Source organism: Hipposideros armiger, unplaced genomic scaffold (assembly GCF_001890085.2).
Source record: "Hipposideros armiger isolate ML-2016 unplaced genomic scaffold, ASM189008v1 scaffold_303, whole genome shotgun sequence".
In the NCBI taxonomy this organism is placed as follows: domain Eukaryota; kingdom Metazoa; phylum Chordata; class Mammalia; order Chiroptera; family Hipposideridae; genus Hipposideros; species Hipposideros armiger.
Window position 1 is genome coordinate 1,584,399 of NW_017731653.1, and position 24,272 is coordinate 1,608,670.

At 45.1% G+C, this 24,272-nt stretch overlaps 2 protein-coding genes across 7 annotated transcripts in view; one reads left to right on the forward strand and one right to left on the reverse strand.

The window, feature by feature from the left end:
- NFE2 (nuclear factor, erythroid 2) overlaps positions 1 to 4,641 on the reverse strand; it is a 7,024-nt gene extending 2,383 nt beyond the window's left edge. Inside the window, exons 1-2 of one of the 5 annotated variants that reach the window (XM_019659647.1) lie at positions 4,383 to 4,641; positions 97 to 265 (exon numbers count right to left, since the gene is read on the reverse strand). In XM_019659647.1, coding sequence (XP_019515192.1) covers positions 97 to 210 — 114 coding nt within the window. In that variant the 5' untranslated portion in view covers positions 211 to 265; positions 4,383 to 4,641. Of the gene's footprint in view, positions 1 to 96; positions 266 to 459; positions 1,177 to 1,203; positions 1,442 to 1,819; positions 1,877 to 4,382 lie in introns of those variants that run through there. The other 4 variants (XM_019659650.1, XM_019659651.1, XM_019659649.1 and 1 more) reach the window with 4 other exon arrangements.
- Positions 4,642 to 20,693: 16,052 nt separating this feature from the next.
- COPZ1 (coat protein complex I subunit zeta 1) overlaps positions 20,694 to 24,272 on the forward strand; it is a 20,140-nt gene continuing 16,561 nt past the window's right edge. The window contains exon 1 of one of the 2 annotated variants that reach the window (XM_019659800.1): positions 20,694 to 20,763. In XM_019659800.1, the coding sequence (XP_019515345.1) occupies positions 20,746 to 20,763 (18 nt within the window). In that variant the 5' untranslated portion in view covers positions 20,694 to 20,745. The remainder of the gene's footprint in view (positions 20,764 to 24,272) is intronic. The other variant, XM_019659801.1, reaches the window with a different exon arrangement.

Sequence of the window (24,272 nt, forward strand, 5' to 3'; positions counted from 1 at the left end):
TGAGCGCTGCTTGCTCCATCCAGCCCCCTGCCTCGGTCCCAGCTAGGCCCCCTGCTTCTCTGCTCTTCTCTTGCCCCGCCCCCCAACCCCACTCACCTGCAGCTCAGTGATGGACATGATCTCTTGCCAAGTCAGTTCCATCTCGCCCAACTCCAAAGTGGGCAGCTGTGTCACCCTGTTTCTGCTCTGCTGGGGAGGACACGGGGGCATCCTACTGGGCCGGGCCTAGTCCAGGGTCCCCCAGAGCCCAAAAGGCCTCAGCAACCTGTGTCAAAGAAGAAACAAAGGCAGATTAGGACCTCTCCTGCTAGGGGTCTGCAATTTTGTCCGGCCTCCATGGAGAGACTCCTTCCAACTTCACCTGAGAGGAGAGACCTCATCCCCTCCTACTCATGCTGAACTCATCAACCAACTCCTTAAGCTAGAAAGTCTTTTTCTGTGGTGTGATCTCCACCTCACCTGCTGCGGCTGTAGTCAGTTCCTTGGGAGCACAGTAGACCTTTACCTTTTTTTCAGACAAGATGCTTTCTCTATTGCCTACTTCTTTATCTCCAAAACTGTATCACTGCCTGGGGCAGAAGTCGCATCTTCTAGGATTTTTTCCCCCCATTTTCTGGGGGCAACATCAGGAAGCACTCTGCTTTCCTCCTCTTTTCTCAGTTTTAGGATCTCAGTCTTTTCTTTCCCAAGATGAGAGCGGGTGCTTGGGCATCTCCAAGGAGTGTGTTGTGGGAAGAACCAAGCAGACATCCACTCCCCTTCTCTGAGATATGGACCAGGCCTGGTGGCTGATAGCAGCCCTGCCCTCTCCTCCTATCCTGGCCCTGGGCTCCCCTGCCTGGGCCAGATAAGAGGTTTATCAGCTGCAGGCAGAGGAGGAATGGTCTCTGGAGACACTGGACCTCTGTCCCGTGTCCGCCCAGGGTCATCTTGGCCAAATCCCAACCCACACAACCAAGGGTCTTTCCTCTTCTAAGGTAATATAACAACTGTAACAAAGACTTATTAAACATTTGTCAAGAACTGTGCTGGTGTTTTACATGCATTAGTTTATGAGATTGATTTTCACAAAGATCCTATAAGATGCATTCAGAAATTGAGACCCAAGCTGGTAAATAGCAGCCTCGGGTCTGGAACCTCTGCTGGCTTACTCTGCTAGCCTGTTGCCTCCCCATCCCGCTCCTGTGTCTCCATACTCCAAACCTCTGTGGGTGGTCTACATCATCAGTATCTTCTATGGGATCTCCGTCTCTTTTCTCCTCTTCTGGGAAAACATCTCTTTAGAGCCTTGAATACATACATTCCCCTCCAGCCCCCCTTTTTTTGTGTGTAACCTGGGCTCTAGCTGCAGGTCTGCCACAAAGCAGCAGTGTGATGTTGGGCAAGCCATTGCACTTCTCTGAGCCTGTTTCCTCATTTGTAAACCCAGGGAGTTGGACAAGTTGAATTCAGAGGTCCCCTCCTGCTCAGACAGCTTAGCTTTTTCAGCAATCCCTCTGCCCTGCCTTCACCTCCTCCTCTCTGTCAGCCCCTCTTCTCGTCCTCCCTCCCCATTCCCTGATACCCTTCTCTCCCTGCATCTGTTCTCTCTGCCTTTAGCCAGAGATTCCAGGTAGATTTGGTAGGGACCTCCTGACCTCTGAGGGCCAGATACTACACCCTACCCCTGCCATATAAGTAAAGGCAGGCACGCTAGAGGTGAGGGGAACTTATAGAAGAACAGAGGATAGAACTGAATGACCTCAAATTACATGACCTTAGATCACCACAAGGATGGCCTATCACAGCTAGTTAATATGGAGTCCATTCTTTGACTTACCACAAAATGAGTGAGAACTGTAAATTATCCTATTGAAAGAGGATCTCCCCTGGCTCCTGCCCCTACCCCCTTGTTCTATTGCCATCTCCAGAGCTGAGAGTTGCTCTGGGTGGGGTGTTTATGTCTGTCCAGGATGCCATTTCAACACCGGAACCCCATCCTCCCCCACCCAGGTTCTGGCGGAAATTGCCCAAAGGCAAAGTGAATGGAGAAGGGGTTTAGGGGGGCAGGGACAATGGCTCTTGCCTCATAGTCCTTCTCACACACATCTACCCCCACCCTCTGTCCCTCCTTGTATCTTCCTGGATCTGACTCACAAATGCAGTACAAAGATCCTGCCCTAGGAGGCAGGAGACTAGGTTCTCTGGCCTTCCAGATGCATGATCTTGGGCAAATCCCTTCACATTCAAGTCTCTTCCATTTAATGGAGATCAGACTGAGGAATCTCCTTTCTGCGAGAGGCAGTAGACTGTCTAGCTCAGGCAGTCAAAAACTTCATTGTGCACCACAGTCACCTGGGATACTTGTAAAAACACCGAATCCTGAACGTCATCCTAGGCCTACTGAATTGATTTCATATGGGTAGGTACCCAGAAATCAGCATTTTAACAAGTGTCCTGGTGTTTCTGATGTCAGAGGCTCACCCCACCTTGAGAAATACTAAAATAGTCCAACCATATGAATTTACAGGAAAAAACACAAAGCAAAAAAGGAAAGGAGCCCAGCAAGTGATCTCCAGGCTTATCCTAGCTTCAAACACTTGACCCAGGCAAGGCTGGGTTCTTGGCTGCCCCAGGCTCTGAGACTAGATATCAGCCCTTTCTCGTAAAGACCAGGAGCTGAATCTGCCCCTCACCCTAGGACAGGGGAATGAGAATCCAGAAGGGGAGCAGGGGGAGGCATGAAGTTGGGGAAGGGAGAGTTGAAGAGAACCTCTTGATCAGCTCCAGCCTGCTTTCTGATACAATGGCAAGTTTGCACCCGGTCAAAGGGAGGAGTGTGTTTTTCCTTAGACACTCAGGGATGGGTGGTAGTTATATATCAGGCATAAGCCCCTCAGGGTCTTAGGAGCCTACCCTTCTGTGGACCGGCCAAGGGGCTGGCAGCCAGCGGTATAGATCAGGAAGGAGGGCATAGTCAGAATTGGATCAAAAAGAACATCACAGAGGGTGCAGAAACTAGAGAGATACTGCGAAAGTGGAGCAGGTCTCCCTATGTCCCTTTTCTTTTACAATAACCAGTTCCCACTTTCCAGTTCAGCCCACACTTTGAGGTCACATAGCCATCTTACACCCCAACATTGTATATCAGGTAGGAATGGAGCCACCGCCAGGGACTATAATCCACCCTCTTTACGTTCATCCTGATGGGCCTACTCAGAAAGATCTTATCACAATCCCTGAGTACTCACAAAATGGCATGGGGCTTTACGCTTAAGGATATAGGATGAGGACCATCTGGGGAGAGATGCTGGGGAGAGAAAGGTATTTGTTCTCAACTACTGTCCCAGGACTGTAACCACCTTGATAAAGGTGAGAAGGGGCTTGCCTCTGGGACCCTGTTCTGAGACTTATTACACCACTCCACCTTTTCAGGTGTCAACAGAGGGTGTGAAAGAATGGAGAGAGATCAGTGAAAGTTTGGGTGTGGAATGACAAGTTAGCAACATACTTAGAAAGATTAGGAAGAATCTCAAAGAGGGAGAAGGACACAGAGGTGAGAGAGAAAAAAAGGGAATGGAGGAAAAGGATATAATCAGAGAGAGATTCAATCTCCTGGGGGCATACATAACTCACACAGGTGTATGGGAACAAGGGAAAAGGGGAGAAGTTTCTGCCATTCTGTCACTAGGTTCCCTAGACCCCAAACTCCAGTACTTTGAGGGCCAATGATTAAGGTCCCAGCCCCAATCCCTCTTCTCTTCCACTGCTTCCCAGCTCCTTCCCTCCCTGTGTCCCAGATTTCCAGCTGGAAGGAACTACAGGAGTGATGGGATGCCTTCCTCTCCCTTCCAGTTCCAGCTGATCTCTGCTGCCCAGAGAAGAGACGGGGCAAAGGGAGGCAAGAATTCAGCATCCCCTGTCCCTACTACCCCATCCTGTTGCAACAATAACTTCTCAGTGATCCAGGCACCCAGTGTCCCCAATTCCTCAGCTTCCCCCAACATTCCCAGCTGGCTGAACAGGGCAGCATGATGGGATGGAGAGGAGATAGGGTGGTACTATGTACCTGAGAGTCTACAGGCTTCCCCAGGGCAGCCAGCCTGCCGAAAGGTCACTCAGGGTCACTCCCAACCCCTCAGCAGTACCCCAGGGGACCACTGTCTGGTCCCCATTTACAGCCTTTCACCCCAAGAATCCAGAGCTCTCCAGAAGCCATCTAGGTCTTCTCCCAGAGGGCTTCCCAAAGATGTCAAGTTGCTAAACCAGGGGCAGCCTGGGAAGGTCTCAGATCTCCTAGGAATGTATGGAAAGTTGGGTATTGACTCCCTCTGCCTCCTGCACCTCCCCAGCCTGCCCCTGGGTCCCACTGTAATCCCCCTCCCATCCCGCCCCTCAGGCACCTGTGGCAGGGTCCAAGCAGGGTGTGAAGAGAGATGAGGCTCCTGGTGCTGTCTCTGGGGAGGCTGGCCCTGGGCTGACACCTCCTGGGTGAGGATCCCTGCTACCTCTGAGAACCAGGGAGGGCCGTGCCCCGCCCCCGGGCCATTGCTGAGCGCTGAGTGTGGAGGCTCAGGCTGAGAACAGGGAGCTCCGGGGCGGTTCACCAACCTCCTCTCTGAAGTCCTAGGCCTGAGTTCTCCGTCCTTCCTCCAACCCTCCCCTTTCCCCGTGGCCCTCCTCTCCTCCTGCCCCTTCTGGCCAAGAGAGGAAACTTGAGCCTGGTGTGGTTTCTGCCCACACCCCGCCCCCACCCTGCTCCTGGCCAGCGGGGGCACACATGGCTCCAAGCCTCTCCCAGCCCTCCTTTTGAGCCCAGGAGTCCAGCCAGGTCTGTGTTTCTCCCATGCAGGTGATGAATTCCAACCTGATGGTCCACTCCAAAGTGACCTCTAAACTTTATACAAGCTGTAACCTCCTTCCCTCTGCCTTCTTGACTCTCTTAGGAGCAGGGAAACTGAGTCATAGCAAGGTGGTAGAGGGCAGTTGAAGAAAAGGATCAGGTGTCTAGTGTCCCAGCTGTTTAGGTAGGTGGGCATTTAGGGCACTGCTTTTATTTAAGTAAAGCGTGGGTTCTGGGAAAGGGGTAGGGGAGGTATTTTGGGGAGGAGGGGCAGCCGGCTGCTTTGATGTATCCTTTCACCTGTAGCCTTCTCCCCTCCCCCTGCAGCCTCAGATGTCCTAGGACAAAGGCCTCTTTCTTGGCCAGGTTTGTTGTCAGTGTGTGAGGGGAGTTGGGAGGGGGGTGCCCAGCAGGGACATTATTCACCTCCCTTAAAGGGGACCCCAGGTGCCCTCTGTCCTCCTTTCTTCCAGGTAAGGCACCCCAGCCACATGGCAGCCACATACACTGGACAGACCAGGACATAAGTGTAGGATATCAGGTCTATCCCCCAGGACCCACAGCAGCTCTGTTGTCAGGCCAGTAAGTACCCCCAGAAGTCACTCATTCATCCCTTTGCCTCCAACACACAACCCAAGTCCCAGGCCAAATAGATCTCTCTCCAGAGACTAGGAGAAAAGAATCTTGCTTTCTCCTAGCTTTTAGTGGCTTTCAGCTCTAAGAAAAGTCCTTCCCATGTCTAGCTTCAGTCCTTGCAGCTGCAGCTTAACCGTCTCTATTTTTTCTTCTTATGGTGTTCAAGTTAAATTGGAAACAGTTAAAGACTGGGGAGGCAGACAGATGCCACCCCAAGGCAGGGCTGGCATTCAGCCAGCATTCTCTGACAGGATTGTGTTCACTGTTAAAATAATGAAAATGTTTTGTCTTTGTTGATAAAGCATAGCAGCTGGGCGTCCTCCAAGTGCTCTCCTCACCACTATACCAATACGTCAGCCATCCCAGTTCTCTCAGGACTCCCCACCACCCAGCAACACAACTAAGCCACTCAAGGGACAATGCCACACTGCCTCTTTACAGCCTCCCTGCAGACTGTGTGTGTGGGACTGATCAATGCCCATGCCAAACCCATGGCTAAATGTTTGGAATTCCATCCCTATCCCAGGAGATCATGATTGTACGTGTATGATCTATGTAGGACAGGAGGTGACCCATGGCTTCATTGCATGTTACATGTGGGTTCAGCATCACTTGATGACCTGGGTGTAAATCAGGGTCACAAGCACTGCACCTTCAGCTATAGTGCTCTCCCTTGCATTCTTATTTGGGCGCTTCAGAGGGGATGAGGGGTGGTGTTAGTCACACTCATGGCTGATTAAATAATGGTATCAGGTTACAGCCAGTCAACAAACATTTATTGAATGAAAACTACCAGTTCAGGACACTGCTTGTGGCATTGCAGATACAACTATGGATAACACAAGCCTCATCATGCATTCAACAAATACTTGTTGAGCGTTTACTATGGTTTATACTCCAGAAACACAAAGATGAATAAGACATAGTCTATGTCCTCATTCAGTCTAGTCAGGGAATTGCACTAATAAAGGTCTATATAACATGCTATGGAGCTGAATTTCTGTCTGGTGGACAGAAAAAAGCTTCACAGTGGGGGTGGCAAGTGAGCTGGGCCGTGGAGAATGACTAGGGGTTCACCAGGCAGAGCAGGGGAGAAGGGGAGTCCAAGCTAAGGTGTGGAGGCACAGAGACATAAACACAGAGCAGTCCTTTTGGTTTACTAGGGTGGGGTGTAGGGGTAGGAAGTAGTGGAAGATAAGCCTGGGAAGTTTGACTGCGGCTAGATTGTAAAGCGTCTTGAAAGTCAAGCTTGAGAGGTTGTATTTCATCCTGTAAGCAACAGGCATTCATAGAAGTGTCTGAAGCAGTTTACTGTTTATAAGAGAGAAGACATGATCATATAGGCTGAGCTAAGTGAACTGGCAGCTTTCACTTAAGCAATTAGCCAGGCGGAGGTGTCTCTCCCACCTCACTCCCACACCCCTCCTGTAAAAAAGAGCCATTACGGTGGTCCCAGGCTGTGTCCTGTTTCCAGAACACTCTTTATAGCCCTTGGGGTGGGAATGATGGAATGATCCCTTTAGCCCCCTCCCCTCGGACTCCTCCTGCCCAGAGTCAACAAACACCCTTCTACTTTAAGTTTTCTTTGCTTGATGTATGATTAGCAGGGGATTAGAAGACTGAATAAGTTGGATAGGGCCTGTGGCTTGGCAAGGTAGAATACCTAAGATTTTCTCACTTCAGCAAAGGTAGCAGAGATAGAACACAGAGAAAAATGTGGTCACATAGCTTTACTGTTATACCATTTCCCATCCATGCTGCTGGCCCAAAAAGACTGACTTGTTGTCACCTCTGCTTAATTTACCCCCACCCTCACCCCAACGCGTGTGCACACCACCACCAGCATCAGGTCAAGCCACAAGTAATGTTGCCAAACACCCCACTGGGTTATGCAACCAGCTTCCCGAGTAGGGCAGGGCGGGTAGAGGTGGAACTAGGGGAGGGCCATGGGTCCCAGAGGGAGCTGGCTGCCCTGCCTGCTCGCCTGCTGCTCTGACCGCAGTGGCCCCAGGGGGCGGGGGCAGGGCTGGCCCTTTATCAGTGCCCTCCAGGGTTGCATCCGCCACCCCCTGGCTTCCTCTCTCAACAGACGGAAAGGGGAGGCAGCCACAGGGGGTAAGGGGAGGGCTGGGCGTTATCCTAGGCAGCAGAGCCTGGCGGTTACCCCGGATGGCTGGGGGAGGTGGTGGAGGGGGTCTGGGACCAGGGAATAGTGAGGCCCCTCTTACTAAAGCAAGCGGGGCTGGGGGCGGGAGAAAGGGGGAGGGAGGCAAGAGTGGGGGATATAAACTGAGGCCCAGATGGTGGAGCCAGACCTTCTAAGCCATCCACTGTTTTTTCCTTGTGTTCTAGTTTGGGTAAGATAGGATAGAAAAGTCTTTGAGGAGGTTCCTTTTTACAGCTAAGAATTCTTAGAGGATTGACTCAGGAGTTGAGGGGACACTGAGCCCCACTCTCAAGCCAAAAGAGCTTGCTGCTTTCAAGGGTCCAGGGAGTTGGTAGGACTGAGGTTCCCAGACTCTAGCATCTAAGAGTTATGCCCTGCTAGCAAAGCCTGGCACTGAACCCAAAATAGATGAAGGCTGATAGATGAGTCCAGAATAGCCCAGAAGAAATAACTCGTAGGGCTTAATTCTAAATCTAGAGAGCGAAGTTAAGTTAGTTGCATGATATATAGTAGAATAAGGGAGGACCAGATCTTGACTTTTAAGACCTGGGTTTGAGTCCCCTCATTAACTGGCTATGTGGGTTTAGGAAACCCAACCTTTGTGAGCTTTGTTACCTCCCCTGAAAAATGAAGATAACGATGATAATACCTACTGAGTGGACTTATTGGAAAGATAAAATGAGGTCAATTAGAAAGTGATTCAGTTATTTTTAGGAGATGGAACCTTAGAAACCTGGAGACCAGAGTGCCTCAGGAGCTTGAGGAGCTGAGAACAGCTATTTGGAAGCCAGGTTCTGGTAGAGAGATGCCTGGGACAGAAGTAAGGCCAGTGGGCAGCCTGATTCTGTGAGACAGCCAGCACTAGGATGCAGCAGTATTGGGGGGCTGTAAGGAGGGGTGGTGGCTAGACTTCCAGGAACCAGCCCTCAGGCCATGGCTCTCCCACCCCAGCAATATTGGGCAGGGCCAGTTTTAGCCACACACTGGGCACAGTGCCAGCCTTTATGGGCTTCAGTCACCTTCCAGGAACCCCAGAACCCCTACTCCCTCTCTATCCTGTTGCAATCGTCTGTAATGGGCGGAGCTGCCTAGGAAGTCCCACCCTCTGCTCCTTAGAGAATAGAAGGCTTGATGCCTATTTATTTCCCCCTTTTCAGAGGCATCCAGCTTATTTCAGGCTCCTGTCTTTGTTTCTGCTGCTGCCCTCTACCAGAACGCTCTCCTTTGCCCTATCTACCAACCTGAGGCCCTGTGGAGAGGAAGAGAGATCTGGGTTTGGGTCTCAGCTCAACACTTAGTGGTGTGGATTTGGGCAAATTATTTAACCTTCTTGAGCCTCAGTTTCCTCTTGGTAAATGAGGAGAACAGAGCTTCCATCACAGGTTGCTAGGAGAGCTCAGATGAGACAATGCACACACAGGGCTTATACAGGAACTGGCCCAGGTCAGTTCAAGTTCTATCTTTGCAACACTTTTGCTGGCTACCTTAGCCCATACACATATTTCTTTTGCCTAACTCCTTTTGCAATTATTATATATATATATATATATATATATCAGAAAATTAATAACCCCATTTAAATATTTTATTTTCTAATTGAACCATATGATTTTTGTGTCTTATTATATCACATAGAGTAGTGATGGTATAAACTGTATTGTACAAAACTTGTCTCAGATACTAAAGTATAATGGTTAAGAACATGAGTTTTAGAGTCAGAAATGCCTGCACTCAAATCTTGGCTCTGACAGTCACTTTGAGATTGCAAGCAAATTCTTCAATATGTCAGAGACTAGTTTTACCCATCTGTAATTTGAGGGTAATAATAATATTTATCTTACATGTTATTGTGAGAAGTAAATGAGTTAAAAACTGGGTATATATGTTTAATTCAGTGATTTAAGGCCTGGGATCTTGTAAGTCCCACTAACTGGAACATATATGGTACATCTAATATTATTAAATAATTAGATAAATATTAAATATATTAAATAATTGTTAACTAACAGATAAACTTCTTGCTGGGAGAAATTGCATTTTATGTTTTGTCTTTTTTATATATTCCTCAAGGTGTCTGGTTCTCAGTACATTATACTGTCACTCAACAAATATTTATAGAGCATTTAGCAAACTGCTAAATTTGGAGGATCCCAAGATAGTTAAGGAGTGGTCCTTGCCTTTAGGCACTCACAGCCTAATGGCGCAGACACATGTGTAAACAGGTAAATGGATGTGGCCAGTGATGTGAGAATGGATAAATTCAGTTTTGAGGGAACGAAGAAAAAGGAGGAACTAACTGTCTCAGGGAAGGCCTCAGAGGGGATGTAACCTTTCAACTAGTCTTGAAAGATGGAAGAATCTGAATTTTCTAGGGAGAAAAACGGGGGACAGCATTCTGGGCCAAAGAAACGATATATGTAAATACAAAGTTGTGGGGGAAAGTTTATAAAGGTCTCATCGGGTAAAGTGCATGGGAGCCCTAGGGCTGTAAAAGGACGTCTAGGTGAGGAAGGAGTGTCCTGAGACGGCAGGACAGGTCCTGGTGACCAGGCACAGGGCCCACTCCCCACCAGGAGCTTCATTGCCTATCAAAGTTCTCAGATAGCCCTTTCCCTCCAGGGACCCTAGGGCAGGTTTGGGCTGACCTACCCTGGGAAAACTCAGAGGGCTTTATCGAGGTGCTTCCAGTCTCTAGAGTGACCATCTTGGCTAAAACTGACAAGGAGGGACATGCTCCAGTTCTCCTCACTGTGGTTGAGCCTGAGCCTCTTTAACTCCCCCAGTTTCACATATAGCACATAGATGAGGATTATCTAATCTTCTCAGTGCCTCTAAGTCCCTTCCCAAATTCTCTCTTGTATTTCAAGCTCAATACGGCTGTCTCCACACCAGGGCCTCATACTCGCCCTGTTGGCAGCTCTTGTCTGTGTTCTCTCTGGTGTCAGCTGAAACCACGCTCATAACCTGGTTGCTGCTGCCTCTGGCCATGTTTTCCCCCAAGAGATCACTTGCCAGAGCATGAGACACTCACAAGGAAGAAGGTGTGGGGCTCTTGGTGTCATCTTCCCCCAACTCTCAGCTTTCCTTTTCCAGAATGAAGAGACAGAAAAAAAGAGGCAGAGATCTATATTGAGGACTGGTGGAAAGCCCGCAATTTACTGACCTAGACAGGAGATGAAAAACAACTTTTTTTTTTTTTTTGAAGATTTTATTGGGGAATTGAGGAAGGGGAACAGACAAGTTGCTGTACTTTTGTTCTTCAGTCTAGTTGTGGAGGATGCCATTTCACTGGCTCATGTTGGTGTTATGATCATTGCGCTCTTCCTGGCTGAGGCAGTTGCTTGCTGGCCATTGGATGGCCGCTCACGAAAGCTCATGCCAGCTGCCGCCTGCTCACGCTGGCTGCCAGCCCCTCACGGTAGCTCATGGCAGCCCACTGCAGCCCAGCTGCAGCTTATGCTGACACTGGCGACTCATGGCAGCCCAGCTCCAGATCGAGCTGTTGTTCACCATCTTAGCTGTAGAGGGCTCAGCATCACTGGCCCTCATGTGGAATCCGAACTGCGGCCCTGTTGCTCAGAGCCGGAACTCCCAAGCCAACTGTTAACCAACGTGCCACACGGCTGCCCGAAAAGCAACTTTATTGCTTCTTCTTCTCCAGTGCGAGGAGAGGTGGGAAGAAGAAATAAAGGAAAATCAAGGGTTGGAAAAGAGAAGAAAGCTGGAACAATTCAGTCCCGATAAAATCCTCTGAAATGTCCAAATATCTCACTCTCTGTTTACCATCTTTTGCCTTTCCTTCTCATACCCTAACACCCCTCCTCCCACCTTAATACCCTCCTTTCTCAAGGACCTCTAGACCACTGGTACTGTCTTTTAATTTTATTTTTTAAATAATCCATCCACTCCCCTTCATATCCAGAACTATACATTTGCAGACACTATTCATTTCCTTGCCCTCTGCCCCCACTGAATTTTCTTGGGAAAAAAACAATTCTGGTTGAATCCAACAATTCAGCTTCTCCACACCTATACCTGGGCAGCTAAATATTGATGGAGAAAAATCTCAGAGTCTTGCTGACTAATATCACTTTTAAATTTATGCTCCCCCCCCCTCAACATTGCCAAATAATTCTACATTTCCCTGGTAAATTCTCTTTTTCTAGTCTATTCATTAGCTATTTCACACGTTCTCTCCTCTGAAATGTCCAGCACCCTCTCTACTTGCCTCTCAGCAGATGACCTGGCCTCATATTTCATTGATAAAATAGATGCAATTAGATGAAACCGTCTTATTTTTCCAATATCAAGTCCGCCAGATTACTTGCATCTGTTCCCACTTGCTTGGCCTTCTACGTTATCAAGATGAAAGAAGTATCCTTGTTTCCAAGTAAGGCCATCCCCTCTCAGCTCTGTGAAGAGAGGAGAAAATTAGATTCCTCTGAGTGCATAGCTAGCATTCAACTATTCCTTGTCATGGCAAGGTTGTCCTCTATACAGCTGCCTATGTGGATTCAGTCCTGAGGAAGAGTGATAATTCAGAGGTAGATCTGAATGGCAAGGTGGCAGTCTTAAGAATTCATCCTGGTAGAACTCCTAACCCAGTCCCTTGGATGAAAGCAGCAGCTATATAGCCCTAGGAAGCTTCCTTTTTGTGGTCTTAGGTTTCTTCATAGTTGTATGTTGGGAAGACACTCCTACACCTCAGAGACAAAGCCCGACTGCTGCTATGTCAGAAAGGTGCTACCTCCTTCTATTTTCTCCCCAATATCTGCTTCACTGCTAGCGAGTGCCCCCATCGAGCACCCAAGACTTGAGGTGTCTTCACTAGTCGTCTTGTGGAGGGCATGTGTCCACATCTCCAGGCCAAGGGCTGTAGCTGCCGACATGCTGCTGTCTGTGATTACCACTGTTGGTGCTGTTTCCCATTTGGCAGAGGCTGGAGTAGAAGCAATCTATGATGGCTTTAGCAAAAGGCAGAGCAAGCCCAGGGCTGGGAGGTAGAGAGCTTAGCATCTAAACTAGGTGAACTGTATGTGGCCCTACGCAACTTGAATCACTTTTCTGAGTCTCTGGCTCCACTCCAAAAAGGAAAAACAGAACAACAAAAACCTCCTCTCACTATCTCTATGAGTTTACATGAAATAAGGCTCCTTTTACACTTGATTGATGTTTGAGTGACTAGAGATAGAAACACTGTGGATTTTTCTTCTTTAAGAGGGTCCAAACCTCAGCTTGAATGCTCAGAAGTTGGTTTTGGTCAATTAATTCATCTTGGGAGATGATACATAACTTAAAAGATAATATATATCTTATATATCAACTTAAAAGATGATATATAAGCCATATGGTTGATTTACATAGTTCTACATAAAACTTACAGTGGCCGGTACAATCCTATTGAGTGATCAAAATGTTTGACACTTTTGGGTAATTTTAATGGCTACTAGAACTGCATCCATCTCCTTTATAATACACAAAGTGTTGTGTTGGCCAAACAGGGAATCTTCTTTCTTAAATGTCACTGGCAACATTGAAATACTGACAACATTTTTTTGTTGTTGTTTGGGGAGGGGGAATTCTATGCAGACTATCTCCCCCTTCTATGAAGACAAGGTACAATTCAATTGATTGGGTTTCAGCTCAAGCCAAGTTAGTATAATTGATTCTGTTTATGTTCACTTCAGCCATTTTATTATAATTGATTGGGTTAGAGTTTGATTGTGTTAGGGCTCCAGCCATTTTACTTTAAGTGATTAGGCTACCAGAGCTTTAGATATGTTGATAGGATTATGCTTTCCTGAAACTACACCAGGTCATTGGCTCCTTCCACATGTGGCTGGTCTCATCCATTACTCTTTGACTTTTCCTAATTTCACTTGTACACAATCTTTTGGGGGCATCTTCCTACTGATACCATTTTGTGTTCACTGCAACCTGAACTGCAATGGCTTCTGAGTGGGTCTTTCTGCCTTCCATCTCCCCTCCAATCGTTCCTGTACACACAGTTGTCGAATTAATCATCTTAAATTTTCTTCCATACAACTTACAAAATAGGAGAAAATACATGTAACTCAGATATCTTATAAGTGTCTAGTACCCAGAATATATAGAGAACTCCTAGAGCTCAACAACAAAAAGACAAACAACCCAACTAAAAATATGTGTATATGACTTGAGTAAATAGACATTTCTCCAAAGAAGATATACAAATGGCCAACAAACACATGAAAAGATGCTTAAATCATTAGTCATCAGGGAAATGCAAATCAAAACCACAATGAAACACCACTTCACACTCACTAAGATGGCCTGGAAAAAAAAAAAAAAGGGAAAACAAGTGTTAGTGAGGATGTGGAGCAATTAGAACCTTCATACCTTGGAATGTAAAATGGTACAGTTGCTGTGGACAATAGTTTGGTGGTTCCTCAAAAACATAGAATTACCATATGACCTAGCAATTTCACTCCAACTTTTATAGTCAAAAGAACTGAAAATCAGTACTCAAAAGAGAGGGGAAAAAAAAACAAAAAGAAAAAAAAAGAATGAAAATTGGTACTCAAACAAATACTTGTTACACGAATGTTCATAGTAGCACTATTCACAACAGCCAGAAGGTGGAAACAAGCAAAACAGGGTATATTGAGCAATGGAACATTATATGGCCATAAAAAGGGATGAAATAATGATACATGCTTAAAAATGGATGCACCTTTAAAACATTATGCTGGGGTGGCCAGTTAGCTCAGGTGGTTAAAGCACAGTGCTCATAACACCAAAGTTGCTGGTTCAATCCCCACATGGGCCATGGAGCTGCGCCCTCCACAACTAGATTGAAGGTAACTACTTGACTTGGAGCTGATGGGTCCTGGAAAACCACACTGTTTCCCAATAAAATCCTTTAAACAAACAAACAAACAAACAAACAAACAAACAAACAAGCATTATGCTAAGTGAAAGAAACCAGATGCAAAAGGCCACATATGGTATGATTCCATTTATTTGAAATATCCATAGAGACAGGGAGCAAATTGGTGATTGCCAGGGGCTGGGGGAAGGGCAAAATTGGGAGTGATTATTTTATGGATACCAGGTTTCCTTTGGGGGTGATGAAAAAGTTTTGGAACTAGATAGAGGTGGTGGTGGCACAACATTGTGAATGTATTTATTGCCACTGACTTGTACACTACAAGATGGTTAATTTTTTGTTATATGAATTTATCTTCAATTTAAAAGTGCTTCCATAACCTCATGCCTGTGCTCGGAAGTGTTCAATAGTGTCCAATTATTTGTAAAATGATAAATAACAGTAGAGCATTTAACAGTTTACACATATTTTACACATATTATCTCATTTAATCCTCACAACTTTATCTCTATTTTGATATTCACTTTTTTATTAGTTTAAATTATAAATATACACTTGTTGTAAGAAAGTCAAATAATACCAATATATATAAAGAAAAACTATTTAATAATCCACTCTTTCCATCTCACCCTCTACATAACATATATTAATATTTTTTTCCCACACTTTCCTTTATGTTCCCTTTGCTTGAAATACTCTTCACCCAGATATCCTCATGGTTCATTCCCTTATTCCTTTCAGGTCCTTTATCAAATGTCCCCTTCTTAGTAAGGTCTTGACCACCCTTGACCCTTAGTAAGGTCTTGACCACAAGTTGAACTTTCTTCTTGTCCTTCTCTTCTTCACAATGTGAATAATACCACTCCAAATTGTGCAACATAGTGGGATTGCCCTTGGCTACCTTTTCAGTTTTAATTTTCTCCATAACACTTATAACCACCTAGCTGCCTATATATTGGGCTGTCGGAAAAGTCATGACGCATTTTTGCACCGATAAACATAGAAAAAATACGTCATGACTTTTCCGACAACCCAATAATTTACTTATTTCTTTGGTTATTATCTGCTTCTACTCCCCAACCAGTATAATGCAAGGATTCTATGAGGACAAGGATACTTATCTGTATTGTTCACTGTTTTTATATACCCACTGCCTAGAGTGAGTGTCTGGTCCATGGATGGCATTTAATAAATATTTGTTGAATGAATGAATGACTAGAATAGAAACATTTCAAACATAGTTATTTATAATTAGTCTTACATTTTTAATGAAAAAAATGGAATCATACCACATAAATTCCTTTTTAACTTACTTTTGTCATTCAACATTTCACTACCATTTCTCTAAGTTAATGCATATACCTCTAGCATGCTTTTTAAATTAATTGCATATTATTCCACAGCCTGGATATACAATAATTTATTCAACTATTCTCCCATTGACAGACAATGTTATTTTTTGCCATTATAAACAATGTTGCAATAAGCATTCTTATGTATGTATCATTATGTATTGGATTGTGTTTGTAATTCTCTAGGAAAGGATGTACCCATGTTTACTTTTACAGGATACTGCCATAATACTTTCCAAAAGAGAGTAACAGTTCCAGCTCCCACAATCATCTGGTCCCACTACAGCAGTTATCTACATTTGTATTCAAGGCACTTCATCATCTGACCACAAAGTACCTTTCCAGTTTCATCTCCACCCCCTTCCACACTATTTCTTTATTTATCCTCTGTCCCATGAAACCAATCCCTCAAAGATTTCTTACAGTAATACACAACCCAGAAGACATTATATTAAGTGAAATAAGCCAAACACAAAAGGACAAATAAATATATGATTCCACTTATATAAGGTAATAGAATAGTTAAATTAAGAGACAAAGTAGAATAGTGGTTAACAAAGACTAGGGGGAGGGGAGAATGGAGAGTTATTGTTTAATGGGTACACAGTTTCAGTTTGGGATGATGAAAAGTTCTGGAGAATGATAGTGGTGATGGTGGTATAACAATGTGAATATACTGAATGCCACTGAACTGTACACTTAAAATGGTAAACTTCATGTTATGTATAAAAATAAGTAAAAAATTTTACAATTAAAAAAAAAAGATTTCTTACAAACCCAAGCCTCCATTCCTTTATTCATACCAAACCCTACCAGTCATTTCATCAATGCATGAATGAATCAAGGCCTAAATCAACACCCCCTCTTCTCCTGGATCTTGACCCCCACCCCAAGTCCCCAGGGATCACTCCCTTCTCAATATCTCTACCCCTTATTTGGCATTTAATCCTAAACTGCACTTTGACACTGCTCATTTATCTTTGTATCTTGCATTTTTACAAATACTCATTCTATTTAGTAACACTGTTTGAGTATTTATTATTTGAGGGCTAACTGCTAAGTAAATAAAATGAAAGGGACAAAGCACTGCCTCAGAAGACAAGTCTGGTGAGTTGGATTGGTGTGTTAAAACATGACTATAACCAGAATCAATGATGGCAGCAAGGAGGAAGTGTCCAAATCTACCTGGGTGTATCAGGGAAGTATCCATGGAGAGAAGATGTTGATTTTGCTCTTTAAAAAATAGCTTGTTTTTCTCCTTTTAAAATAGCACTCATGCATTTTTGAACACCTAGAAAATATGAAAATGTTGAAAAAATTCCTAGCCTTTAAACCTTTAAAACAGCCACTGGTTACATTTTTGGTGTCCTTCCAGTCTTTTCCTCCATACATTTTATATATATATATACATACACATATAAAATACATAAACATTATCACACACACACACAAACACACACACACACACACACACACACACACACACTGTTGATCCTTGAACAACACTGGGATTAGGGGCATCAACACCTCACGCAGTTGAAAATCTACGTATAACTTTTGACTCCCCCAAAACTTAAATTACTAACAGCCAACTGTTGACCGGAAGCCTTATGGATAACATAAACAGTCGATTAACAAATATTTTTTGTATGTTATACGTATTATATACTGTATTCTTACAATAAATATGCTAGAGAAAAGAATATGTTATTAAGAAAATCATAAGGAAGAGAAAATGCATTTACAGTATTTATTGAAAAAAACCCCATATAGGGCCGGCCGAGTGGCGCGATGGTTAAGAGCTCGCTTGGGATGCCAGAGGGCCCCGGTTCGGATCCCACATGTGAGGGCCAGTGACACTGCCCTCCACAGCTAAGATGCTGAACAACGGCTCAACCTGGAGCTGGGCTGCCGTGAGTCGCTGGCGACGGCATAGGCTGCAGTCCCTGTGGCAGTGGGTTGCCATGGGCTACCGTGTGTAGCCAGCAGCCAGCGTGAGCGGCCAGCGGCCGCAGTGAGCGGCCGTCCAGAAGCCGGCGACTGGTCTGCCTCGCCAGGGAAGAGCGCAATGATGGTGCCAACATGGGCCAGTGAAGCAGCGTCCTCCACAACTAGACTGAAGAGCAAAACGGCAGCAACTTGTCTGTTCCCCTTCCCCTAATTCCCCAGTGCTGTTCCCATCCCCCCAATTACCCAATAAAAATCTTTAAAAAAAAAAAACCCATATATAAGTGTACTCACTCAGTTCAAACCCGAGCTGTTCAAGGGTTAACTGTGTGTGTATGCGCGCGTGTGTGTGTATGTATGCATTGGTTGATGGAACATATGCATTTTTCATTTGATTGCTTCTTAAAGGTTTTCCAGCTGAAGGGGAGATGGCGGCAAAAGGAACAAGCATGATCATAGAACTTTAATGCTAGGTAAGGAGGTAGGACCCTAGAAAGCTCCGGTCTGAGACTCCCCATTTTCCAGAAGTGGCAGCTGTAGTCCAGAGAGGGTACAAGGACTTGCCAAAGTTTTCTCACTTGTTAAGGCAAAGTCACCACAAGAACTAATGTCTCCTATTCAGTTAGTTGTTTCCCCCCTCAACTGCAGTTACACAATAGGTTGGGGAGCTAAGAATTAGCCATCTTCTGGAATAATGTCTGACTGTTAAAATTTGTCAGTTAGTACACAAACAAATAGGAGCTAACCCCTTCCACCAAACCAACCACATCACATATTTTTCTCCTCATGGTCCCTATAGAACATCTGGTGTAGGGTACTTCAGGTAGGACTAGGATACAAGAGAGGCTGTACCACAAGTCAGAGGAGTGGATTGTGGGTGAGAGCATGGGGTGGTTAGGAGGCATAGGATTGTGGGTAAGCACATGATTTTAGAGCCAGACCTCCTATGCTCAAATGTATGACTGCCAGTGAATACTTGTATGACATTAAGTAAATTAGGTCATTGTTCCCAGTTCCACCATTCCCATCATAAGGGTTTTAAAAAAATAATAAATAACATATTCAAAGATTTAGCACGTGACTGGCCCATAGAAAGTGGTCAATACATGTTAGTATTATCAATAAGCTGCCAAGCCAAGGACAATCTTGTGATGCCAGGCATAATGCTAAATGTTTGAGTAGCTCCCCACTTGAGTAGCTCCCCATTTGGAATAGATAAAGGCTTCTTCCAGATATGAGTCTTGTCACCTGGGATTTTACCAGAAAATCGTATACCTTCCTTCACAGCAAATGTCAGCACTGTAGTTTTTGTTTGTTTGTTTTTGTTTTTTAAGATTTTATTGGGGAATTGGGGGAGGGAAACAGTGTTGGGGAATTGGGGAAGGGGACCAGCCAAGTTTTGTTCTTTAATCTTCATTGTGGAGGGCGCCAGTCACCATCTGGCTTCCCATTGGCAGCTCGTGGCCTCTAAGCTCAAGGTGCTGTGTTCAATCTTAGCTGCAGGTGGGCGTAGCCACCTTCCCATGAGGGAGTCAAACCAGCAGCTTGTTGTTAAGAGCGCACACTCCAGCCACTGGGCCATTCGGGTGGCAGCTCAGCTCAAGGTGACAAATTCAGTCTTAGTTGCAGGTGGGCATAGCTCACCATCGAACAGGCAATCTTGTTGTTACACCAGCTGAACCATCCTGACAACTGTTGGCAGCTCAACAACAGCTCAGCTCGGGCACAGCGTCACTAGCCCATGTGGGAATCAAACTGGCAGCCCTGTTGCTCAGAGCTCACGTTCTTAAGCCAACTCTTAACCAAATGAACCACTCGGCCAGCCCTGTAGTTTGTTTTGTATTGTTATACTTTTCTCTTAGGCCCTCTGACTCTACTCTGAAATTATTAGAAAAACTCATGGATAGGTTTGGATACTCCTCTTGGAGAGCTTCTAAAGACATAATATCATAGATAGAAAAAACAAAATCCCTTTGGGGATAATACAAGGCAATAGAAGTTGCCCCTGACCTAAGGGGAGGTAAGGGACAGAGGGGTAGGGGAAAGCTAAACTTCATCAAAACCCTTCCCTATTGTGAAATCCCTGCATTCAGTAAACTTCTCTTTTCTCATTTTGCAACGGATTGTCCCTACTGGACGACCGCAGACCCTGCTCTGTATACCCTTCCTTGTCCTGGACCCTTTACTCCTCTGTCCCTCCTACTCTCTCCTCTCTGGTTTCCAAAACTCTTAACATCCCAGTTTACATTTGGCCAACGAAATCTGCTTTTAGAAACTCACTGGGTCTTTCCCTGGGTCCAGCAAAGCCTGGGACTCCACCTTGGGGAGATTGTTACTGTAGAAATAAACTTTCTGTCAACTTTAGTTTATCTAGTTAACACCTTGGGCATCCCTTGGCTTTATTCTTTGGTTGTGCATACTTTCTGTGAGGATGTGGAGTGATCTGACCGAGTCTGAGGGAAGAGCTAGCAGTGTTTGCCTAAGCAACTGTGGATATCAGGGACGTAATGGGAGTTCTTAGAACGGGGATTAGGGTAGGATTCCGCCAAGAGCTGCCAGTGTTAAGGGCTAAGGAGACATAGCGCCCCCTAAAGGGAGTGCGGATTAAAGCTACTAAATCAGGCCTACGATATCACGTGCTCTCCGCCCTGCCAACTGAAAATTAATATTCGCTTCCTCTGTTCCCCATGGAAACAACCCCGCCCCACTGACCCTCCGCCCCATTCTGTCGTGAGGTTTTGGCGTTTTATTGAGTGTTTAAACTGACAATCAACTATCTGCGCCTTCTGGCTGGAGACCTTGCTTCCGCTAAGCAACCTAGCATACTGATTGGCCAACAGAGCTCCCCGTAGTCCAATAATCCTTGTCCTGGGCGGGGTCAAATGAGGACTTAGGGCCAATCAGCGGCGGCGTTGTTTTTGAGGCTCCACGTCGGCACCAGCTGCGGGGCAAGATGGAGGCGCTGATTTTGGTAGGAGCCGGGGCAACTGAGATGCTGCGGTGTTAGAGGGATCGGGAGTCGGGGTTCAGTCTGACTAGAAGGGGGTAAAAAAGGGAGTTCCGGGTAATCCTCGGGGACTGAAGGTTCTGCTGCCCCCTGGAATAAGCGTGTGGCCTAGTGCAGAAGCTAAAGCCTCGGTTTAGAGTAGGCATCGCTGCCTGGGAGGGGACAGAGGGCAGAGTCGGTGGAAAGTTGAAGGGAGCACATGGCATCCTTAGGACGCATAGGATCATAAGCGTACTGGATTGAGGTCCTTCAGGTTTCCCCCATTCAGAGCATTGTGGATAATATCCTGATTTGAGTTTCTCCAAACTCTCCCCAAATTGTAAGAATAGAGTGCAGGTGTTTGTCATCGCAGGCTTCTCCTGTTGGTTGTCACAGTTTGACACTCTGTTGACAATTTCCTGTCACATTCTTTCAAAAAACTGTTTTATTTTTACTTGGTTTCCTGCTAATCCCTTTTATATGGATGTGTCATGATAAGGAAAGAATCAGTATTCCATCAAAGTTCTGGAACGCCTGATGGAGTTTAGCATGGATTGTGGACTATTTTTCCAGACTCCTTATTCTGTTCTCCTTTTCCCAACGCATGTAAACTTTAGGAATGCTAATTGTAGGATCTGGGATGCTAACTCTGTCTCTGGTGAGAGACAGGAGAATTTTGGGGGTTAAAGGGGTGTATTAGCTCCCTTGTCCATATGACCCTTTTTGCTTGTTCATACAAATAAAGCACTATTATCCCTTCTTTAGACCTAGACCAGAGCATTTCTCTCAGAAGTGCTCTGTTTTACAACTAGGGGAGATGTTAACATAGATCTGTGTGTAGGAATTCTGTTCCCACCTCCTTCTTTAATTGAGTTGAACTCTAGGCCTCTTTCTTGTCATTTTCTTTCCTTTAGCTCTAATACATGTACACATTCAGATCCTCGTCAGGTAAAAGAGAATAACAGTTTCCCTCTTTCAAAATGGCAAAGATAGAGAGAATTCCTTCTCATCATATGGATTGGTCAAGCCTAGGTAGAAAGCTTAAAACTGAGTCCTTTTTAATAAGATACTTTGTGTATCAAGCAAGTATTCTTTACCAGTTAACAGACTAAGTTCCAGGGAATTGGTTTCTTTGGAAGGTTTTAGAAATTCTTAGACTGCTTCCTACATCTCTTTAGAAGGGAACTAACTTACAGGTAAAGGAGTGAGGGAGATGATACTTGAGGAACTTTTTTTTTTTTTAATATTTCTTTTTTTTTTTTTAAGATTTTAATTGGGGAATTGGGGGATGGGAACAGTGCTGGGGAATTGGGGAACGGGGAACAGACAAGTTGCTGTCGTTTTGTTCTTCAATCTAGTTGTGGAGGACATTGCTTCACTGGCCCAAGTTGGCACCATCATTGCGCTCTTCTCTGGCGAGGCACATCAGTCGCCGGCCTCTGGACGGCCGCTCACTGCGGCTGCTGGCCGCTCACGCTGGCTGCTGGCCACACACGGCAGCCCATGGCAACCCACTGCCACAGAGGCTGCAGCCCACGCCGTCGCCGGCGACTCATGGCAGCCCAGCTCCAGGTTGAGCTGTTGTTCAGCATCTTAGCTGTGGAGGGCAGTGTCACTGGCCCTCACATGTGGGATCCGAACCGGGGCCCTCTGGCATCCCAAGCCAGTTCTTAACCATCGCGCCACTCGGCCGGCCCATTGAGGAACTTTTTTAACGAGGGATCTGTGTGTAGTGGTGAATTGAGGTAGTTATATGTGAAAGTCTCTCACATTTTTCTCTTGCCTCAGCTCTCTGTCTCTGCTTTCTCAGTGAAATGTATTTCAACCTGCTTCTTTCTTATATCCATTTTAATCTGTACCTAAGATGCAGCATTGACAGATCCATGCTAACCTGGTCAGGTACTCCTGAACTTTGCTTTAAAAACCATACTGATTCTTTGTCATGACAGATCTATGTAGCGGGGCAAACCAAGGCATAGGGAAAAGGGCTTGCTCAAAGAAGTACAATGTCAAAACTAGATTAGATTTTGATTCCTAATCCCAGACCAGTCATCTCTGTTATCTCATCGTCGGCTTCCACTTCTTTAATATACAAAATTGTACTTTTGACCATCAGTTATATAAACCTTTTGTTGGGGACAAAGTACCAACAGGTATCAATTCTTGTGCCGGTCTCTAGAGTTCTTAGGATATTAAACTAGTATTTTCCTTCCTCTGTGTCAGCTCTTTCCATCATTTTTTTTTCTTTACAATTTTAATATATTTGGGCTCCCAATTAAGAATTTATATACTTTTCTCATCATTCCAGCCCTTCTCATCTGGAGTTCCAGGAAAAGAATTAAGCCCTAATGACCTAAGGTATTCATTGTGTGTAATGAGCCGACTTTTCTCCTCTGTATCCCCAGTGGCACTAGTTTTGTCCCATCTTTGGGAGAAGTGAGAAAATAGTCACTTAGATAATTATCAGTATTCAGTGGTTCATATGTAGAACCCTAGTTGAGAATCAGGTGATATTTTCTAAGTTTTTCTTTCTCTGCTCATTACCTTCACATACTAGCCCACAAAATTTAGCTCCATCTGATTCAGAATTACTCTTCCTCACTGCTCCTTTTAATCCCTTTTCCCTTTTCTGTCTACTCAGCAGTATCGCCTGATTCTTAGGTTGCCATCTTCAGTATGAAAAGTATAAAGAATCCCTGGATCGATAGAAAAGACAGTTTGGGGAATATAATCAATAATGTTGTAAATATTTTTTAGGGGACCAGATGGTCTCATGTCTTGTCAGGGAGACCATTTCATGGATGGTGTAGAGGCCTGACCACTGCACTGTACATCTGAAGCTGCCGTTGAATAATAATATATTGTCAACTATAATTTAATACATATATAGTCATGGGATGTGGAGTATAGCGTGGGAATGGTGTCAATGGAATTGTACTAGATATGTATGATATTGGGGGTGGGGGGAATTGGATCAGGGGAGGGGGGGTTGTCACTTTGTGAGGGGTGAAAAGGATAACTAGTGCATTGTTTTGTACACCTGAAACTAATAATTAAAAAAAAAAATCCCTGGATCTTACTTTAGCTCTGTACTGAACTAGAGTTTAGTTAGTGTATCCAGATAGTATTTAACAAACCATTCCTTAGAAAGGGAGACTCCTTGTAAAGTTCCCTTAGACTTCCTCCTTTCACATTTTTATTTCCAAGTTTGGCTGGACCTCTGGGGAAATCTGATCAAAGCATATTCTTCTATGTTTACCTCTACAAGGCAATCAGCCATAGAATATTGAGAAGGGAAGGGTGAAGTAGAGGGGGTCAAGAAGAACCATCAATCGAAATTTGATCTGACTATGGGTATTTCTACTACCAATAGGTTCTCTTTATTTAGATACTTTACAATGGGTCACATTTCTTTTTTTTTTTTTTTAAAGATTTTTATTGGGGAATTGGGGGGATGGGAACAGTGCTGGGGAATTGGGGGAAGGGGAACAGAC